We start from the raw sequence: 20,476 nt of genomic DNA, 5'->3' as shown, positions 1-20,476 counted from the left end.
AATTATTATTATTTTTATTATTATTAATAATTTAGATTTCGCGGCTCGATCAAACTAAATATTGATATAATTTCACAATTGTACATTTCTACTCTTAATACGTTATTTGTATAATAGTACAAGTTGAGAAATTTAATAAATTTCTTTTTTTACTTTACTATTATACTTCATATTTTAAATACACATATAAATGTATTACGTAGAATATAATCTTAAATATATTTACATAAAAAATAAAAAGGTGTATGTAGCAATATATTATTATTTATTTAATAAAAGAATATTAACTTCAATACAAGTCAGACTTCTTCATTAAACGTGTAAAGTGCGACAAACGAAATTGGTGCAAAATAATGTTTCAAATGTATATGCAGTTAAAAACCTGATACTGTCAGTTTCTGCTCCAACAGTATTTAATTAACCGTGTGTACATTATTGTTATGAAAATATTATAAATATGTATAAATTTATTAAGAAAAAAAAAGAAAAAATTTGTGACATTTTGGTTTAACAAATTAATGGAAATATTAAAGCGCTCATATGTTGATCACACACACATCACATATTAGATATAAATTAACCACCCAATTGATCATCACTATCCAATTGATAATGGTGACGTCTTAAGGCTGCAAACCGTAACCTTTCTGTCTCTAATGTTTGTTCCAATTCCAAAATACGTACTTGTGCTTCCATTTCTAGTCTTTTTGCTTGATGTAATGTTAATTTAGATATATCTAAATCTTCTATAAAATTTCAAATGTTATAGTCAAATCCATAAAAAAAAATATATATTTATGGAATTATTATGAAAGAGTACATTTTTGTATAAGACATTTCATTGAATTCATTTCCCTTACCTGTTTCCTCCACAAGCTGGCTACAGCTTTTTGCTGTTGCAACAACGCTAGCCGTAGCTTGTGTTACTTCTCTGGATGCTTCAGAAAGTGCAGCTAAATTATTACTATTTCTATTAGCTTTGACTCTACTAGCAACTACAAGTTGTGCCGTGGATGCAGCAATACCTTGCGAAGCGACCATTAATTGTTCGAACTTTCCAGAACCAGCTACAACTTTATCAGCTGCTTCCCTGTCAAGTGTACAAAAATATATATTATTCTAATAATTAAATAATCTCTACATTGTTAATACCTACAATAAGAAATTTGCTCCCATAGCAATAGCTTTTGCAGCAGAGATAAGACCCTCAGACCATTGATGATTTCGTTTGTAAAATTCTGTAGCAGAAGCTGTACCCTATATGTGAAGAAAATATTAATATAATATGCATATAAATCTATGCATCTCCATAAAATATGATCTTTACTAACCTTTCCTTGACTCACAATTTCATGTTGTAATAGACTGGACTTTTTAACTAATATTCTTATACATTTCATTAAATCTGTACACGAGTCTAAAATTTTTCCATTTACTTCTAATTTTATACCTGAATCTGCTGCACGAGATCTATCCAGCATATCCTAATATATAGATTGATTGAGAAAATTATATCATTAATTTGTTGATAAAAGGTAATTTATTAATATGTAAGAAAGAAAAACAAGAACTATTTGTTTCTTACTTGCATTCTGTTAGTAGCTTCTTCTATAGCTTTATCCATACTAGAAAGTTCATTTTCTACTAATTCACCAATAGCTTCAACATTTCCTTTAGCATTAGATAATTTTTCACTCATAGTTGAGATTTTTTTCGATTGATTTTTAACATTGATTATTTGCTCTTTAGTCATTGGTGATTTTTCTTTGATATATGTTAGCATCATTAAACCTTGTGATCCTAATTGTTTACATTCATCTGCTAAACCTTGAAAAATATTTTATTCATTATAACAAATTATCGAATAACAGAAATATTTTTTCTATTTATCCATCAAAAATGGTGTATGGATTAATATAACTATCTTGAATTAATAGTTTTAGTTTGATGCAAAATTTGATCAAAAAGACTTACTATCACCAAAGACAATATCTGTTGCTGTGTTTGAAGTAGATTTGGCATGTATTAAGTATAATGCAAGCATATAAGCAGCATAAGTTGTACTGCGGATTAACATTTTTCCCTTTGTAGCATCACTTACATAACTGTTGTATGATGCATCTAAAGCATCCAACGAATCCAAGGTTGGATTAACTAATTCTCTCAGGTAATCCGGTGTACAAGTTACAGCAGTTATTGCTGGATTATCAATCGTATGCATTGCATGCTGCAAAATAGACTCTGCTCCGCATATACAGCTCACTAAAATAGATATGTCGCGATTTGTTAGTTTTTATAAAATATATTTATTGTAATACTATTTATTAAAATATACGAAAAACTCACAAACTATTTCAAATAGACTAGTATCAGCATCTATTTTCATTTGGTTACGCCATCGTTCAGTTTCGGATTCTAAATTTATTATTTTTTGGTCTAACTCTTCTTTTTGTGCTAACAAATCGTGAAGATTACCTTCAACTGCTGCTTTTTCAGATGCGATAAAATCTATTTTTGCTGTTAAAGCCTGAAATACCATTTTAAAGGCATAATTTTATTAATTTGATATATTAACTCATTCATTGTAATAATAGTAATAATAAATAAAAAATATTAATAGTCTTATACTAACCAAATTTTGAGTTTTAGCAGCATCAAATTCTTTTCTTACATCATCTAAATCTGCTCTCGCTTGAGCAACTCTTTGTGCTTCTTGTTCAGCAGTAGCTTGTCCTTGTATTAATTCTTGTAAACGTTGTTCTGCTTCGATAGCTCTGCGCTCCGATTGCTCCTGTTGTATTTTTACTCCACCCAATTGTTTATCTACATCAGCTTTCTTTAAAAACACAATATATTTAGTTAGCAAAAATAAAGGCAAAGAAATGAAACACAAAATATTTCAAATCATTTGTATGCATACCTTTCTAATTAAATCAATGTGCTCTTCTCTTAGTTTTGAATATATATCTTTAAGTTTATGAAACTTCTCTTCGACTATCCTATTTTTTTCTATAATAATAATAAAAAAGAAAAATAATAATAATAAAATGTTATATTCGTAAATACAAATACTGATTTATAATATACCTTTAACTTCCTGAAGTTGAACAAACACATCTTCCTTTTGTTTAGTTATTTCTTGATTTGTTTGCTTTTCATGTACAATTTCATTTCCCTAGAATAGAAAATAATGTATAATCAGAGTAATATATAAATTCAATCTATATCATCTTCATTGTAAAATTACGAAAGAATTTTACTTTGGTACTAAGAGCAGATTCCAAATCTAAAACACGATTTCGAAGTTCTCCAACAATGCGTTGATGATCTGTAAGCAATTTATGTAGTTCTTGTCTTTGTCGTCCATTTTCTTGATGTAAATGTTTAATAAGATTATCCCTATAATAATTTTAATTATATGACTATGTGAAAGTAATTTTTAAGAAACTTTATACATAATTCATTTGTAAGTATAAATGATTATCAAAGATAATCACCTTTCTGTTAATGCATCGGGTGAAATAGATCCATTCCGAGAAGAATCCAATTGATCACCTGGTAATGAACTTGTATCTGATGTATCAATAAGACTATCAACTACGGTTTCACTATCCAATGATTCCTCTGGAGGTAGTACAACAATTGGTGTAACATATGTTCTTAATTCAGCTTGTATTAAGAAATTTGGTGGATTCTGTGATTAGAAGAATATAATATTTTTATTATAACTGCCATTGTATTTACTATTTAATAATAAATTAATAAAAAAAAATTACCTCTGGCAAGGATGGTATTGTTATTAAATGTTTAAAATACTGCATGTGTTTAATAGTATTATAAAAACCTTTCAGTTCTTGAAATTGTTTTGAAAATCTATCGCGATGACCTGTTAATGTATCCGCAGGTAATGCACCATGAAGTTTGAATAAAATTTTAACACAATAATCATACAATTTAGATGCATCTTGAATGCACGGAATTAATGGTGCAAGTCGACACTGTCCACACGGTGTCATTGAATTTGAACGTGACATATCCAATGATCCAAATACTGTAATTTATTAATGTAAGTAACATTTTCATTATTTTAATATTTATTATTATTATTCAAATATTAGTCAAAAATACCTGTATGTTGCAAATTTAAAATATCATCCATGTAATCAAACATTTCCACTGACATTTGAAAACTAAAGAAAGGAAAGAAAAAGAACAATATATAAATGATGTGTAAGTTTAGAAAATATTGTTTATATTATAGAAAATAAACTTACTAAATATTTATGTCATTTTCACCAATCGCTTCGAGTTCTTCGGCAGTAACCTGAAGATTTCCAGGTATACGTGGATTGCGTTTGTGGAAATCTAACTTTGTAATTAATAATCGTATATACAATTGAATAAGACGGCCGTAACCCTCCCGAAGATGTTGCCATAGTTTTCCAATATCTTCCAATTTACCATAATACCTTTGGGAATCGCTGATTACTTTTGGATGGCCCTCTCGTAATACTTTGTGTAAAACATGGCAAAATTTCCATGCAACGATTTGATGTTCAAATAAAGGTTGCCGTAGTATAAACGTCCAAAATATAGAACCACTTTTATCTTGATATGTGCTGATAATAGCATCTATTATTTAATAAGGATCATTCTATATATATATATATATATTACGATATTGAAAGTTAATACATTTCTTAGTAACGTATTAAATAAAAGGATACTGCGTACATGCTTTTCTTTAACAGGGGTTTCAGTTGGATTCACTGCTTTTCCAATACTAATGATCTGCAAATAAATATCATTATTTATAACAATACAAACAATATGAACTTAATTAATCTCATTATAAATATACTACAATACAAATGTAGACCAGTAGAAAGAAAGAAATATATATATATATATATATTATAAATTTATATGTATTATATTAAGCTCTTTACGTGTAAGTGTTATATTTATTTATATAATTAAACTATTTTTTACTAAACACACATATGTTTACTTACCAGTTGATGCAGTTGTTTATCAGTTAATGGTAGTACAGGTGGCATATTAATAGAGCAAAATGATAATAACAAGAAATTATAGCAAATATAATAGCATAATAATCAACACATATAATAGATCATCATTTATTGACTTATCGCTCACCCAAAATACAATATGTGGGTGAATCAAATGCTGCAATAACTGTACACATTATCTGCAAAACTATATGCACAAAAAAGAATAAATTTTTAGTTTAATATAGAAAATTAATAACATATATATAAAATAAATATATTCGAAGCATTGCAAGTTTCATTATAATATCTTTCATATTTTAAAGCACAATATATTCATAAAACAAAATATTCAGAGTTTTGATTATTAAAAATACACCTCTCTATCCTATGAATATGATATAATGATCACTATTTAATATTAATATATTAAAATATATCAAACATAATTAAGAAAAATATTATAGTCACATAAAACTGAAGAGTTAGATTTGATAAAAATTTTATAAGGAATAGGAAAACGTACTGATAACAATTACTTATCGAAGAACGAATAAGGAACAACATAGATAAACGTAGATAAATTTCTACCATATTATCAATTTATAAATTTATATACAAAAACGTGTTATAGATAAATAAACGTTAGATTTGGAATATTGTGTAAACAAAATAAAGAAAACAAAATATAAACACAAGAATCAAATAATAACATTTAAAATAAAAATATAATAATAATGAAAACATACCTGTAATTTGCCGATGTTTTTACGTTCTAAATCCAAATTAGTTTTTCTTTGTTGTAATACTCGTAAGGACAATGAAGCCATGCTAAAATTCTAATAGAAAAAGCGCGATTGATATTTCATCGATATATTTTATATACTATATATGTGTATATGTAGATAAAATGCAACGAATATTTAAATTTTATATCAAGTATCACTACTATCCTACACTGTAAATATTATCATATATAACTTTTGTCAGTTCAATTTATAGATGATTAAAAGACGAACCTATTTATTAGCGTTCATTTTCGAAAACACCATTTATATATTATGGCATTGACAAAATCTTATTAACTTTATTACACGTTTATATTGTATATCGATACATATATATATACATATATATTTATTTTATCAATGAGTGAAAGTGAAAAAAAAAATTACAATCCAAAGCAGTAAATAAACGGCAATGTCAACGTGACCCACCCTGATGCGTGCCGAAGATATTGGTGCAGAACAAAAATTAACCTTCAATGATACACCAATGAAAATGATTGCATGTTGTCCGAGTCTTGCCTTTTCTATCTATTCATATGTATCATGTCATTCATGGGTAACCAATCAGAATTTAGGTTGCTTTTTTACAAGAACGTTTCTGATTGGTGCGTGCTCATTTTTCAACCAATACCACGTAAGATATACTTTAACAATTGAAATTGCTATTTATAATTAGAATCAAATTCTTGTAATAAATAATATGCATAATTATTTTCAATATTTATTGAATATGACATTATTCTAATTACTCTATAAAATTGAATTATTATGAGATTAAATTGATAAAATTATATACATTTGATTTACGTATTATCTTATATTTCTATTACTATTGGTTATTTTACTATTGTATTTGTTTATTTGAAATATTTGAAAATGTGCGCGATTTATAAAAACCTGATAAAGTACTTAACTCATACATTGAAAATATTCAATGTTTTATTGCTTCGTGAATATAGTCGTGAAAAATAAAATATACTTATTTCTATTGTTATTTGATGATAATTTTTTTATTAACGATAGTGTTGAAGATATACATCAATATTCGATTATTTTTTCAATGAAGCAAGTACTGTAAAATATGATATAGATGCTCGGAGTACCTTGAAATTGAATACTTTATACTTTATTTTCATGATTTATATATATAATAGAGAGTGCCTATTAAAAATTAAAATATATACTTACATTTTTAAATTTCTCGATCGATAATACCAAAACTTTTCCACCTGTTAATTTGCAAGGTTTTGAACTTCTCAGTATAATCATCGATAATAATTTTCTTGATTTTGGTGGCACGTCGTACCATTCTCCGAAATAACTGGAAAACATTGGATAAATATAAATAAAACAATTAAAATCATAAGCTTATTTTTAAAAATAATTCTTCTCTTACGCAGAATCAGTTAAAAGAACACTGTGATCAATTAATTTTTGTCCTGGAATATTTACAAAATACAAATGAAGTGTCTGACCTATGCAGAAAAAACCTAATCTAATGACTTCGTCCGGTTCTCCTAATTTCATAATAGTCTGAAAATTTAATAATTATAAAATATTAACATTAATGTAACTTGTATAAAATGTAGTACCTGTACTCCAGTAATACTCATTAATAGCATATTAATGAAAATTTCAAAGAATATTTGATGACTATAAGTAGATTCGAGAAGATCTGTAAATCTAATATAATTATACAATTACTTCATAATTATATTTGTAGTTAAAAATAACGAATTTTTGTTTACACTTACCGTAATATATTTTGATGTTGTTTCATACAATTAATGACGTGACAATGAATTTTATCATTGATTGAAATATTTTTATTACTTCCGTTATCTTTTTTAACACATTTCTTAAGATTTTGCAATCGGTATCTTAAATAAATATATATAAATATATTATATATCTTTTTTTTATTATTATAATAATTACATACCCAATAACGTTAAAGACTGCAACAGCGTGTTGCACATAACGTACGATTAATGTATCAGTCGCTATCAAAATTGAGATACTTGCAACGGAAACGGCATATCCGTGCATCAAAATATACCAAAAATATTTTTTTTCGTCCACATTGTATTCTGCATAAAATATGAATTTTATCGGTCGTGTTTCGTTAAGAGGAATAACTATGTCAAGAATTTTAGGTGTTAATGGTAATATTATATATGTTAATGCTACGAAGTATATAGAAACTGTAATTAAAACAAAAAATAATTATTAAAAGAATTGGATATTTTCCTATCGTATTTTTATCAAATAAAAAAAACCGACGTACCTGTATATATAATAGTCATCTTTTTACCTTCTTCAATATATTTTTTAAAAATAACAGCGTCATTTTCTTTGATTAAATATTGAAATTCCGCTTGCGCTTGTTTCAAAAGTTCTCTCATCTATTAAACAAAAATATTAATTATTAAACTAAAATTCTAAATTAATTTCCAATAAAGTTTTTACCTTGTGGATATTAATTTTACAATTGAATCCTTTGCATATAATCATTGATTCAGTTAAAAGAGGAGTCAAACATTCAATCGTAGTGTCTATATTGTCCAAAACATCCCATAATTTGAATATCTATTTGTATATAGTAGTATATGTAGAAGAACATATGTATTCGTATTTGATTTTATATACAGGGAGTCCCATATAACTCTAGTCACGATTTTTCAAATATTTGCGATAACCTGACAAAAGAATACTTTAAACAAAAGTTGATCTGTTTTTGATTGACTATACATTGCAATAAAAAAATTTTGACTTTATAGTATTACAGCCCATATTAATACGAATTCAACGATATAAAAAACATTAAAAAAAAAATTTTGTTTGAACTTTCTTTTTATTGCAACGTATAGTCAATTAAAAACAGATCAACTTTTGTTTAAAGTATTTTTTTGTCAGGTTATCGCAAGTACTTGAAAAATTGTGACTAGAGTTATGTGGGACACCCTGTATATACACACACAATTAGTTAGATATTTTATAATAAAAGTAACAAAAAACATATACATATAATATAAATAATTAATTATAAGAGATACCTGCGGTATAACAAGGGAGAGTATTAGAATAATTAAGCAAGTGTGTATAATAATTCGTTGAATGAAAGGTTGATACGGCCAAAGACCAATGCAACATAATAAAAATTTATTAATTTTATATAAAGGATTGTCGAATAAATCCATTTTATTAACTTTGACGAAACAAACAATTTGAAAATATTTTATAATTATGATTGATTGTGTATGAAATATTGGTAAAAACGTACTATTTTACGGTCAAGCTCGTTACTGAATCGTAAGTTCTATCGTTTTCACGGAGAAATGTAATTTTCGAATATAGATCGACAAACATCACAGTAATTATAAAGTAATAAGACAAGATTGTAAATTATACTATTTATTTTGCAATTAGTCGAAAGTTGTTGAAATAAAGTTTTATTAACTTTGTTAATTATTACTCATCCTTTTCATGGTTGGTCTCACCTCTTTCTTCTATTTTTCAATATCATAGATATCATTTTTATGTATGAGATAAAAATCGATCATAAATATTATTAATTATTGTTTTATAAACATGAAAAAATGTGAAATAATAATTATTTTTTTTTAGATATATATAACAGACTTTCAAAACATACTATTTGAAAATAATTAATTGGATTATTAAATGAAAATAAAATAATAATTAATATAAAATTATTAATAAAATTAATGAAATAAACACATACAAAATTAGGGAATATTATAATTTATTATTATCGAAGTTAATGACCTCGGATATCGGTGTCGGTGTTTCTGTCCGATAAAAAAATTGATAACAGAGAGTAAAAGATATTTATATAGTATTTATATATATACATTAATCGATATGGTTATCGTTTTAATGTTTTTTTTCTGTATCTCTCTCTCTTTCTTTTAAACACACATTTTGTAATTTTTTAATATTACTTAAAAAATTATTTTAATTTATTTTTAAATATTATTTATATACCTTATATATATAAATTTTCTATTACGGTAGAATTCTTTTATTACTATTTTATTATAATTAATGATTAACTTTAATACATAGAGATATTTTTACCGAAATGATGGCTCTAAATTTGCTTATGGTTGCATTTTTACGTAGAAATGTTACGATTTTATCGTACCGATGATAATACCGTGAAGTAAGACATAGCCGTTTGAACTAACTTTAAATAAATAAATAAATAAATAAAAGAAAAAAATATATGAAGAGTTAATATATATAAAAATACTATATTTTATATTATTTAATAAAAATTCTTACCGAAACAAAATTTTCTAATGTCATAGAATATAATCCACCAGCCATTAATTGGCATGGTGTCATACTGCGTAATAATATTAAACCAAGTGTTTTTCTACCTTTCGTGGAAAGTGCATACCAATATGATTCATAACTAAATGTATAAAAATATATAAAATTTATAATAAGATATAATTTATTTATATTTTTACAAATTCTCTACAATTATCTTACCAATCTTCAAATACCTTAAGACTGTGATCAATTATCCTTTGACCCGGTAGTGTTAAGAAAAAAAGATGAAATGCTTCACCTAGTGTTAAAAAACCAAATCTAAATACATTTGACAAACTATGTATATTGATTATAGTCTGAAAAAAATAAGAAAAAAGAAATAAGAACTCTTAAATAAAAGATATACAGGATGTCTTCATTAATTGAACCGAATTATAACTTTGCCCTTTTTACAGATAGAAAAAACTTACGAAGTACTTACTTGAACTCCTGTAATACTTATGCCTAGTACATTAAGTAATAATAACGCCATTAAAGATTCTGCGTAACATTTTTGGAGTAATTCAACGTATCTTTAAAAAAGAATTAAATTCTCATTTTACGTCAGTTAGTACAATTTTCATTTTTAATGGTTAACAGTAGTATTATTACAATGATTGTATTAAAATAATATTGTAAAATATTTATATTATATATATATATATATATATAAATTTTGTATCAATATATTCATATAAAAAAAAGTAAGATAGAAGTAGTAGAAGAAGAACAAAAGAGTATATTTTACTTACTCAATGGCATATTTATGTCTTTTGACACAAAATGAAAGCTCTTGACAATTTTCTTCGTCCTGTATCTCATCGTAATTATGATATTTTTTTTTATTAAATACATTGTTGTCATATCTTTCGTTGAAATTCTTGCATTTACCTACATTATTTAATCGATAGCTAAAAAAAAAATGATTGTATAAATATTAATGACATATATTTTTAAGAAAAATGCGTACGAATATATTGAAAAAACTTACGATAAAATTGCAAATATACCGCAAGCATGTTCTGAATATACTATGTACAGTGTGTCTGTTGCAATTAAAACTGCAATTACTAATAATGTAATTGCATAATCGTAGAACAAAATTTCATTAAAGTATTTTTCTTCGGCTACAAAAAATTCCGTACAAAAGAGTAGTTCCATTTTTCGTGACACGTTTGACGGTGATACAATATTAAGAACGACCGGTGATAAAGGTATTGATAAATATAATATAGTTGTCAAACTTATGTATACTGTGAATATATATATATATATATAAAATATAAAAGAATAAATATTAATATATTATAAAAATACGCGTATATATGAGATATATATAATATTGTATCAATTGGAATATTTATCTGTTGATTTTAACATACACGTATACCATATTGTTAATTTGCGGCCGGATTCAGAATATGTTGAAAGAATTGCCATTTCTTTAACATCTGTCAAACCTTTCCAATCTTTTTCGATATGTTTTAAAAGAATTTGAAACTATGAAATATTAAATAATGTTTATAAAATGAAATATATCTGTATCATTTAATTTAATATAAACAATACACACATACTATATATATGTGTATATTAAATTATAAAATATATAACATTACATGATTCATATGATAACCGACATTAAATGCTTTTATCATAGAACAATTAATCACCAGTATGGGGGGTATGCATTCAATGAAAGCATCCATATCAGTTGTCCCTAATTCGATTATTTTAATTACCTGAAATAAAGAGAAAAATAAATATTACGAATAATTTTATAATAAATAAATTTGGTATGCTCTATATAGAAAGATTTTGTTTTTTTATATTATATTCATTCGTATGCATAGTGACCCGAAAGTCGCTTTATCGAGAAAGGGTAAAAAAAAATTTTTTAAATATTAATTTATTAATAAAGTTAAAATATTTTGTTTTTCATTTCATTATTTAAGCCTTCAGTTATAGTGTTATTAAAAAAGTATGGGTCCACGATGTCGTCATTTCAAATACCTGTTAACAAAATGATTACAATTTTTTAATTTGATAAAACGACTATGGGGACATCCTGTAAATGCACATAATTTTTTCTGTTTTTATATTTTGTTACCTCTGGCACATACATAGTAAAGAAGATAAATATAACAAAATAGAATAATAATTTACTTCTTATAGAATTGTCTAATGGCCACATACCAAAATAAGACATGAAACGTTTATTTAATACGTAGTATCGTTGCTCAAAGAAATCCATCGTGCAATGAACAACTTTGAGAATTTACTTGAAAGCTGTGGATATTAATATCGATTTGAGATATCAACTTCGTATAATATGTACTTAGCTGTTATTTAGAGTGTCAAGGAAATAATGAGCGACAATTTTCCTTCTTTACTGTGTAATTCCACTTTCGATCGATTCAGCTTTAGTTAACAATTTTCTTCGGCAAAATTGATACTACTAAAGTTGTTATTGTTAACATAGAAAAATGATAGTCTGTAAATAATATTCAATTATGCTCTATTTATCAGAGAAATATAGCTCTCAAACAATTTATCAAATTGCGTATAAGAACAGTTAAATCGAAGTTATATTTAGATCATTTCTCTGTTACATAAAAAAAACCTTGTATATCAATCACATTTGTCATGTAATATTTTAAGCTACGATATTATTACATATTATTTTCATATTTCGATGTGGTCATTTATGGGTGTTTTTCTTCTTGAAAATAATTCATAGTTATGAGACAGTAGGATTTTCTAGTATTTCTTTCTTCTTAGAACACTTTCAAATGTTTCTCGTTATCGTTGATTTACTCGAATACACAAAATGCTTTTAACCTATGGATTATACAGGTAATACTTTTTCAATATATCTTATTTCATTGGATTTGTGTATTATGCTATCTCTCTGCTATTATTATTACAGGAATAATACAATAATTTTAATTATAACTAAATAAAACGAATATATCAAGCTGAAGAAGAAGTCGTACAAGAAAATATTTATTGAAACATAATACATATATATATATATATATATTAATATTGATATTATATCAAACTCACTCATGATCTTTTTCTTTTGCCATAGCATTCTTCCTTAGGAAGTAGGATTCTAGGTTAATATAGGATAATAGATTTCTGTATCCTAAAAATGAGCAGAAATGATAAACAGTTTTTATTAAATTCGATAATTTTTCAAAAATAGTTCGGTAATATATATTGGAAGAAAATTGACACTAAAAAATAAAAAAAATTTTAAAACAGTCATATTGTTTGATAACAGTAATTAGTTGTATATCTCTTATCTCAAAAAGATGTATAATTGTTTAAAATTATTGTGTTAAATATCCAGCTCTCCAAAAAAATACTTATTTATGCATTATCTTATTTTGTACCTACTGTGAATTATTTATCAATTTTACATTCGCATCGATCTAAGTTTTGCTATTAGATGTTCACTATTAGGTTTACTAAATAAAATTGTTAGACACTTAGAGACAACATCTTGGCACTTAACTATTAGTTTTTCTCTGAAAACAAAAGAAAAAGGGAAAGAGTAGATAGGTACTTCTTTTACGTCAATTTTAAAAATTAAACCAATGTTCTTTTTATATTATAAGAATAAAATCGTTTACCTGTTAAAAGAATTAGTAATGTTTTGATTTTGGATAATGTAATTGATTAAATTTGCAGTGGAATCTATTAAATGGAATTCATTTCCTTTGTTTAACCAAATACGTGTATTTTTTCCAATCATCCTAAAAGAAAAAAAATATAAAGTAACTACGTATTGAATAGAAATATTTATCACAATAGTTTTATACATACTTATCATAGTAATCTAAAAGATCTTCCATCGATACACCTAACTTTAAAAATACTGTAATAATACAATTATTGGAAGTTTTTAATTTACATGCTTTTATTTCCAATTGTTCTATTAAGAACTCTGAAAGAAGAATTAATCCATTTGATTAATTAGTCTTTAATAAATTTCTAATGTTTTTCGTATATTTTTGGATTGCCTACCTATCGGAAAACAATGTGGTGATCCTGAATATTCTTGACCAAGAAGTTTAACTTTGGTCATTAGAATCGCCATTTTATCTTCTGGAGATGATGCTTCAGCATTTTTTAATTCTAAAATTAAAAATGCAATTACAAATTTAATTATATTAAAATAGAAATAGGTATTCTATTATGTGTCTTAAAAATAAATACCATTGTTGATTATATTGGTCCAAATTCCTTGAATTAACATTGCATCTTGATGTCCGGAGCAATGAATTATAGCAAGTTTACATTCTAAAAGTTCTAAAGGTTCTGCATATTCCTCATAAAGCTATCAAAAGAAATACATGAATTGTAAAATTTTTAAATTAATATTTTATTAATATAAATATTATTACATTTACAAACCTGTGTAATATCGAGTAACGAAGAATTCAATTTTAACTTAGCATCACGGACAGTCACAGGATCGAAAATATGTTGCTGACTACAGATCGTATCTAGTATCTATTAAATAATTAAAAAATATATAAATATTATATTTATATATCTATATATAGATACAAATATAACATTATTTGTAATTGATAGATCATATAACTTACTTGTTGTTGTATCCTAGCAACCTCTAATTTATCTTCTAATTCACGCAAGAAAATTCCAAGATAAGGTGCATAACCGGCTTGATCACTTCGCATACAAACAACTGCACGTGCTAAATATTCTACTCTTTCTGACAATGATATCTCTGAACTATAAAGATATATTAAATTTAGTATAGTATACATAGACTAAATAAACTGTTAATAAATAAAATATAAATATTAAAATATATAAATACGTACGAAGGTTTAGTAGCCAAAGAATCTAAAATTTTTGCCGCAGCAGCATGATTTTTATTTCTTTCATAAAATTGCCAAAGTAATTCGGGTGCATTAACACGACTCAAATAAGTTTCTAATGAAGATGCTGCAAGAGCAACAAGTTCTCCATGTAGCCCTCTTTCAATCATCCATATATATACCGCAGTATGAAGTATTTCACAAGGGGAATGTAATGCATCATTTATAATCTCATATAACTAAAAGTATAATATTTGTGAAGTTAAAAATGTTATTATATTGTTAATAGTATTAAAATGTACATGTAATAAAACATACTTGAGACTTATATACTGTTCGTTTGTGAAAAGAAGTCCCATGTCAGAAAGGGGAGTCTCCTGTGGGTCTGATTGGAGCAAATGCTCAAATGTTTTTTTTTATCTACAGTTGACCATGAAACTTCTTTTGCCCCTGCGTTACCCCAGAGACTTTTTCTCAGAAACAAACAGTACATATATATTTATGTCTAATGCAACATGTATTTTTCCCTCTGTCTCTATGATTTTTGGTATAACATATTAATATTTCATTAACATATATTTTAGACTAACTTACTATGTCTTTTGTAAGTATTATTGGTACAGCAGAAGTATTATGTAGAGCTGGTCCCGGTTTACTTGGTATAGTTGGTGTTAACGGACTTGACATGTTCTGATTAAAAATGTGATCCAACATTGAAGTAAATTCTTTGTAAATTTCTAATCTATAATAAAAAAAAAGATATATATTTATATATGTACATATATGAAATGTGTTATTCGCAATCACGTCATTTTATTTGATAAATAAAAATAATTAAAATATCATACCGTTTTATATAAGCCATATTTCCTTCTTGATCTTCTACAGGTTCATTATTTTTATAAAAATGTAATGCAGCATTATGAGGATCTATTCTTTTTGCACAGCAAATACACAATTCTAGAACTCCTGTATAAAACTGGCAAGCCACAAATTGCTGACACACGGCACTCAAATTTAATCTTGGTGCCACTTCTTTACAAAGCTACATATGAAAAATCAATAATTAGTTTATATTGAAATTAAATTAAATTTTATAAATAAAAGATATATATTAATATTTTTTACCTTTAATGCAGATTGCAAATAAACTTGTTTCTCATCTGAATTTTTACAATTCTTTGCTTTCAATATTATTTCATTTGCCTGCAATTTGTTGTTTTAAATATGTTTATTAAAAATAATTATTATTATGAAGTATAGAAATGTAAATTAAATATTTTCAAAATATTATTTTGATAAAAATAATACATATATACAAATATACAATTAGCATACCTTTGAACATACTGCATCTTCACTTCTATACAAATTTGGACAAACCTCTCTTAATCTGGAACTTACTGCATCTACAGATGCATTGTCGCCAAGATAACTGAAAATATTTATAATTAAATGTAATTGTAAAATTTTTAAAAATATTTATGTATATATATAATATATAACATATATATTATACCTATCAATTAAATGAATGATAAGTAAAGATGATATTTCATGTCCAATTAAGATTAAATCCCTAAATGTGGCCGTAGAAAATTGACTAATTTGATCCTAAAGAAAAGGGAGAGGAAAATAAAATTAGTGATTAGAAAAGAATATAAGAAATTTATACTAAACGACAATTACCTTAGAAAGACAATTAATAATATTATTTAATTGGTTTTCGCATAAAATTTCCCATAAACCTAACACCTCACAAGCATGAGTAATAAAAACTTTTAGAGCATCCAAGGAATTTCTTTCCTCTACAATAGGTTCTTGATAAAGATTAGGTAACGTTGTTTCAAATTCATCCGTGATACTTCTTGCACTATTATGTCTGTAATAATAATTTGACAAATATACATACATCTTACAGTAAATTTATAGGACTTATGTAATAATGTGATACATACTGCTTAGTAATATTTGTATTTTTGTTAAGAAAAAACCTTAAAGCTTGTAGATGATTCAATATCCATCTAATTTGATTAGGTGGAATTGTACTAGATATCTGTAACACATTATAAAATATAATACAAGAATTATATCTATATATTATTTGATGTCATAGTAATTTATTTCTATTTAGTTACCTGAGTTTTATTGTTTACAAGTTCTTGTTTTATACAACGCAGATTCCATATAGGTCGAAGTATTCTTCCTACATACAAATATAAACCTCCGTGCTTTGCTGAAAATTGTTGCAAAGTAACATCAGAATTTAGACCCACTTGTGGTTGTTGCCTAAATGCTTGAGATCTTGTATCAAAAATTTGTACTCTAGGTGTTGATGAACGTAGGTCTCCTGCTAAAATAAAAATTAATCATTATTTTTTGTTCTGCTTATTTATATCAGAGTGTATATATGTTTAGTAATACCTGTATGTATATTAGGAAAATTGCTATGCCTATCAATTGTAGGAATAATCCCTGATACTTTTTGTCCACCATATAAGAAAAAGGCTCTTGCTGCCCATTCACATAACTAGAATTAAAAGAAGAAAATATACTTTGACATATTATTATTATTATTATATAAATTGCAATAAATATATTTATAAAGTACCTGAGTGTTTTGAGAAGATTCTAATGTAGCTAAAATTAAACATGTTGCACATGCTTGTTCTGGAGATTGCGATTGAAAATAAGCTCGAACTGATTCTGTATCAGGTCCACGTTGTTCTAACAAAAGTTGCCTTAAAATGTCTACAGGACGTACTTGAATTAAAATTATTGCACCCTATGAAGAAATAAACAAAATTATCAGATACAAAAGAGATAATATCAAAATAGAGATTTTATAATAAATAATATATTTATTTATTTTTATAATACCTGAGTTGTTAAAAATATAAACTTTCTAGGTGGCTCCATGTGTTGTCTAACAAGAAGAGGTGGTTCTCCTTGTGTAGTGCTTAGTTTTTCCATATGCATAGCCGATTCTCCAATAATTTCTGCCATTGCCCACACGGGACTATCAAGAGGTAGGATACTTTGAGTTTCAGCTAAATAATTTGTGAAAGGATATGCATCGTTACTTAAACACCATGCACTTTCTGTATCACCACCGCAGACAAGTATTAATGTTCCTATAGACGAAAAAATAAATGATATGAAGACAATATTTTTAAACAAATTAATACTTATAAAATTTTATTAAGTTCTAAATTAATCAACCTTTTCTGTAATGCGCCATTTGAACCTTCTTGGGTCTTGTTACTGGAGCATTGGCAGCATAGCCTGGTGGCAATCTGACATGTATTAATTGAAGTCCTTGCGGTCTACTCGATGGATTTGAAGGTGGTGTGCAGCAGAAATAAAAGCGTGTTCCAGTAGCTGCCACCACAACCAAATTCAAATGTATCGATTCACTTTCTGTTATAGCAGATATGCTCACCAGAGGTCGAAAATTATTACTATCAAGAGTTCTATTAAATAAATATAAATATATAATTTTTGTGTGTATTTATAAAAATTATATAAGAACTTTAAATATAAAAAATTTCATACTTGACAACATGAACAGTATTTTGAACTAGTGAACTTTGAGAAAATGATGTAACTTTGGATGCACCACCATTATCAATATCCCAAACGGTAATAGTACCTTTGTCTCCTAAAGTATATAAAATATTACGAGAATCATCTATGGAAATTTGTATTATTGCTTCTTCTTCAGATAAAGCCATAGTTACAAATGAAGGTATTACAAACGATAATGGCCCTTCAGAATGATTAACTTTTTTACAACGTTTACTAAACCAACTACTTTCTGCCTGTAGACAACATATAAATATTTATTTGATGAAAATGATATTTTCAACATTTTTATTTCTTTTAATTTTCCAATATATTTACCTGATAACATATTTCAAATAATGAGCCATCTCTACCACCAAGAAAAATTCTACCATTATTCGTATTGGCAATGGTGGTTATACCAATACCATCAGTAGAGACAGTAAAAATGGGTTCTGGTACCAATTGCATTTCTATTGATTTATCTGTTAATAAAATGATTCATTGTATATGAATATAAAACATGTATGAGAGAGGATGTTAATAAACAGAAAAAAAAACAGAAGAAGAAATATATTACCATTATCATTCTCATTCAGTATTACTGCCAGTATAGTTATTTCAACTGTTGTAGTCAAAATTAATAGATATTTGACATACCCTTGAAATATGCCTGGTTTTGGTTTGGTTAAGCCAACGCTTATAATAGTCTCGTTCAATCCATCAAAGTATGCGACATCAGCTCTAGAAGATAAAATTTGTCAATTATAAACAATTAGTGTATTTTATTATTTCATTATCAAGAAAATAATAAATAGTACTCGTTTTCATATGACCACACATAAATATCGCTGTCAATCGTAAGCCATGCTTTCGAAATTTCTGTGAATAAACCCATCATACAATGACATTGCATATCTAAATAAATATTAAGGAAATAATACACATTTAAAATAAAAATGACTGTAAACTATTTAAAAACACACACATATATATATACAATATTATAAGGATACGGCCAAAATGTTCCATAACTTCAGATGGCAAAGGAATTTTACTGTGTATTTTCATTTGATTTATATTTGTCAAATTTATTGATGATCCGTTTAAACTTGGATAATCATGATCGTCAAGACCACTAACAGTTGGTCCACCTATTAAAATATTATCTTTATTAATAATTGGTTATAAAATATAATACTAAATAATAATAAAATCTAATATGATAGCCTTGAATACCTTGAATATTGCATCGCATTAAATTAATTAAAGATGGAAAATTACTATCTGCAGTGATATGTTTATCAACCATTTTCCCAGCCATTTCTAAAGCATCTAAATGTATTTTAAGCGGCTCCATTTCTGTAAGTGACATTTTTTTAACGTTTTACTCTTCAATATCTGAAATAAACAAATTGTATAAGAACAATGTATTATAATGAAAAACATTGATATCTATTTATGGATTACATATTTAAATGCATAGATTAATTAAGAAATTATTAAAATTATCTAACAATACAAATTTATGTACTATTTTCTTTAATAAATGTTTTTTCACTCTTAAAAAACCGGTACGTAGAGGTTAACTCACAATATAAATACAATCAAAAATAATTGTTATTACATATAATTGTACATATACATACAACTTTTGAAAAAATTTATATTAACATATATAATTATAATTATATACCTGAACTAATGATATCTTCTTAAAGTTTTAATTAAAACTGTTTACGCATATTAATCAACGACAGGTATCCGCACGAGTTCACACCCGTTTGATTCGCGCCACACATTCAGTTTGATAAACTTAAAGGCAGAAAAAATAAATATAGTTGAATATAATCTCAATTTTCACTTCAAGTTATTTCACGTCATATGATGTGTGTGTACAAATTCGTGCTGG

The 20,476-nt window shown here is 26.0% G+C and overlaps 3 protein-coding genes across 8 annotated transcripts; all 3 read right to left on the bottom strand.

Moving 5' to 3' along the window:
* Positions 1–250: 250 nt before the first annotated feature.
* LOC122519785 (huntingtin-interacting protein 1) lies at positions 251–6,315 on the bottom strand. Of its 3 annotated transcripts, none has more exons than XM_043639476.1 (18): positions 6,230–6,315; positions 5,762–5,851; positions 4,728–4,791; positions 4,275–4,632; positions 4,129–4,190; positions 3,777–4,051; positions 3,498–3,694; positions 3,261–3,399; positions 3,088–3,175; positions 2,921–3,009; positions 2,633–2,836; positions 2,347–2,527; positions 1,975–2,262; positions 1,586–1,827; positions 1,332–1,484; positions 1,157–1,257; positions 861–1,090; positions 251–746 (listed from the first exon to the last, which is right to left on the bottom strand). In XM_043639476.1, exons 2-18 carry the CDS (start codon positions 5,840–5,842, stop codon positions 577–579), a joined length of 2,922 nt encoding a protein of 973 aa, XP_043495411.1. In that variant the 5' UTR covers positions 5,843–5,851; positions 6,230–6,315; the 3' UTR covers positions 251–576. The 3 variants fall into 3 exon arrangements, with proteins under 3 accessions (XP_043495411.1, XP_043495410.1, XP_043495412.1); XM_043639475.1 differs by having other exon boundaries at positions 6,032–6,277; XM_043639477.1 differs by lacking the exon at positions 6,230–6,315 and adding an exon at positions 5,016–5,220 and having other exon boundaries at positions 5,762–5,850.
* Positions 6,316–6,791: 476 nt separating this feature from the next.
* Positions 6,792–12,266, bottom strand: LOC122519276. The gene is made up of 16 exons (XM_043638632.1): positions 12,252–12,266; positions 11,761–11,883; positions 11,524–11,641; positions 11,133–11,394; positions 10,894–11,052; positions 10,584–10,674; positions 10,322–10,458; positions 10,109–10,241; positions 8,270–8,389; positions 8,088–8,205; positions 7,743–8,004; positions 7,555–7,680; positions 7,393–7,483; positions 7,197–7,333; positions 6,989–7,121; positions 6,792–6,917 (listed from the first exon to the last, which is right to left on the bottom strand). The coding sequence occupies exons 1-16, from the start codon at positions 12,264–12,266 to the stop codon at positions 6,858–6,860; spliced, it is 2,085 nt and encodes a 694-aa protein (XP_043494567.1). The 3' UTR covers positions 6,792–6,857.
* A 259-nt stretch (positions 12,267–12,525) lies between these two features.
* On the bottom strand, positions 12,526–20,364 carry LOC122519783 (nuclear pore complex protein Nup155). 4 transcript variants are annotated; one of them, XR_006304363.1, is made up of 29 exons: positions 20,261–20,364; positions 19,804–19,965; positions 19,581–19,718; positions 19,386–19,482; positions 19,145–19,308; positions 18,904–19,049; positions 18,556–18,821; positions 18,223–18,473; positions 17,881–18,134; positions 17,612–17,785; positions 17,425–17,530; positions 17,139–17,353; positions 16,959–17,056; positions 16,690–16,882; positions 16,520–16,614; positions 16,339–16,435; positions 16,129–16,206; positions 15,849–16,045; positions 15,595–15,742; positions 15,004–15,239; positions 14,764–14,911; positions 14,567–14,665; positions 14,369–14,489; positions 14,177–14,287; positions 13,976–14,096; positions 13,783–13,905; positions 13,547–13,677; positions 13,211–13,292; positions 12,526–12,635 (listed from the first exon to the last, which is right to left on the bottom strand). XR_006304363.1 is itself a non-coding variant. In XM_043639473.1 (28 exons), the coding sequence occupies exons 2-27, from the start codon at positions 19,937–19,939 to the stop codon at positions 13,566–13,568; spliced, it is 3,921 nt and encodes a 1,306-aa protein (XP_043495408.1). In that variant the 5' UTR covers positions 19,940–19,965; positions 20,261–20,364; the 3' UTR covers positions 13,225–13,292; positions 13,547–13,565. The 4 variants fall into 4 exon arrangements, 2 of the variants coding, with proteins under 2 accessions (XP_043495408.1, XP_043495407.1); XR_006304364.1 differs by lacking the exon at positions 12,526–12,635 and adding an exon at positions 12,712–12,982; XM_043639473.1 differs by lacking the exon at positions 12,526–12,635 and having other exon boundaries at positions 13,225–13,292; positions 17,139–17,350.
* Positions 20,365–20,476: the final 112 nt, after the last annotated feature.

The sequence above is a fragment of the Polistes fuscatus genome, unplaced genomic scaffold (genome assembly GCF_010416935.1).
Source record: "Polistes fuscatus isolate 324 unplaced genomic scaffold, CU_Pfus_HIC Scaffold3, whole genome shotgun sequence".
Classification (NCBI taxonomy): domain Eukaryota; kingdom Metazoa; phylum Arthropoda; class Insecta; order Hymenoptera; family Vespidae; genus Polistes; species Polistes fuscatus.
This window is presented reverse-complemented; position numbering and strand designations above follow the sequence as displayed.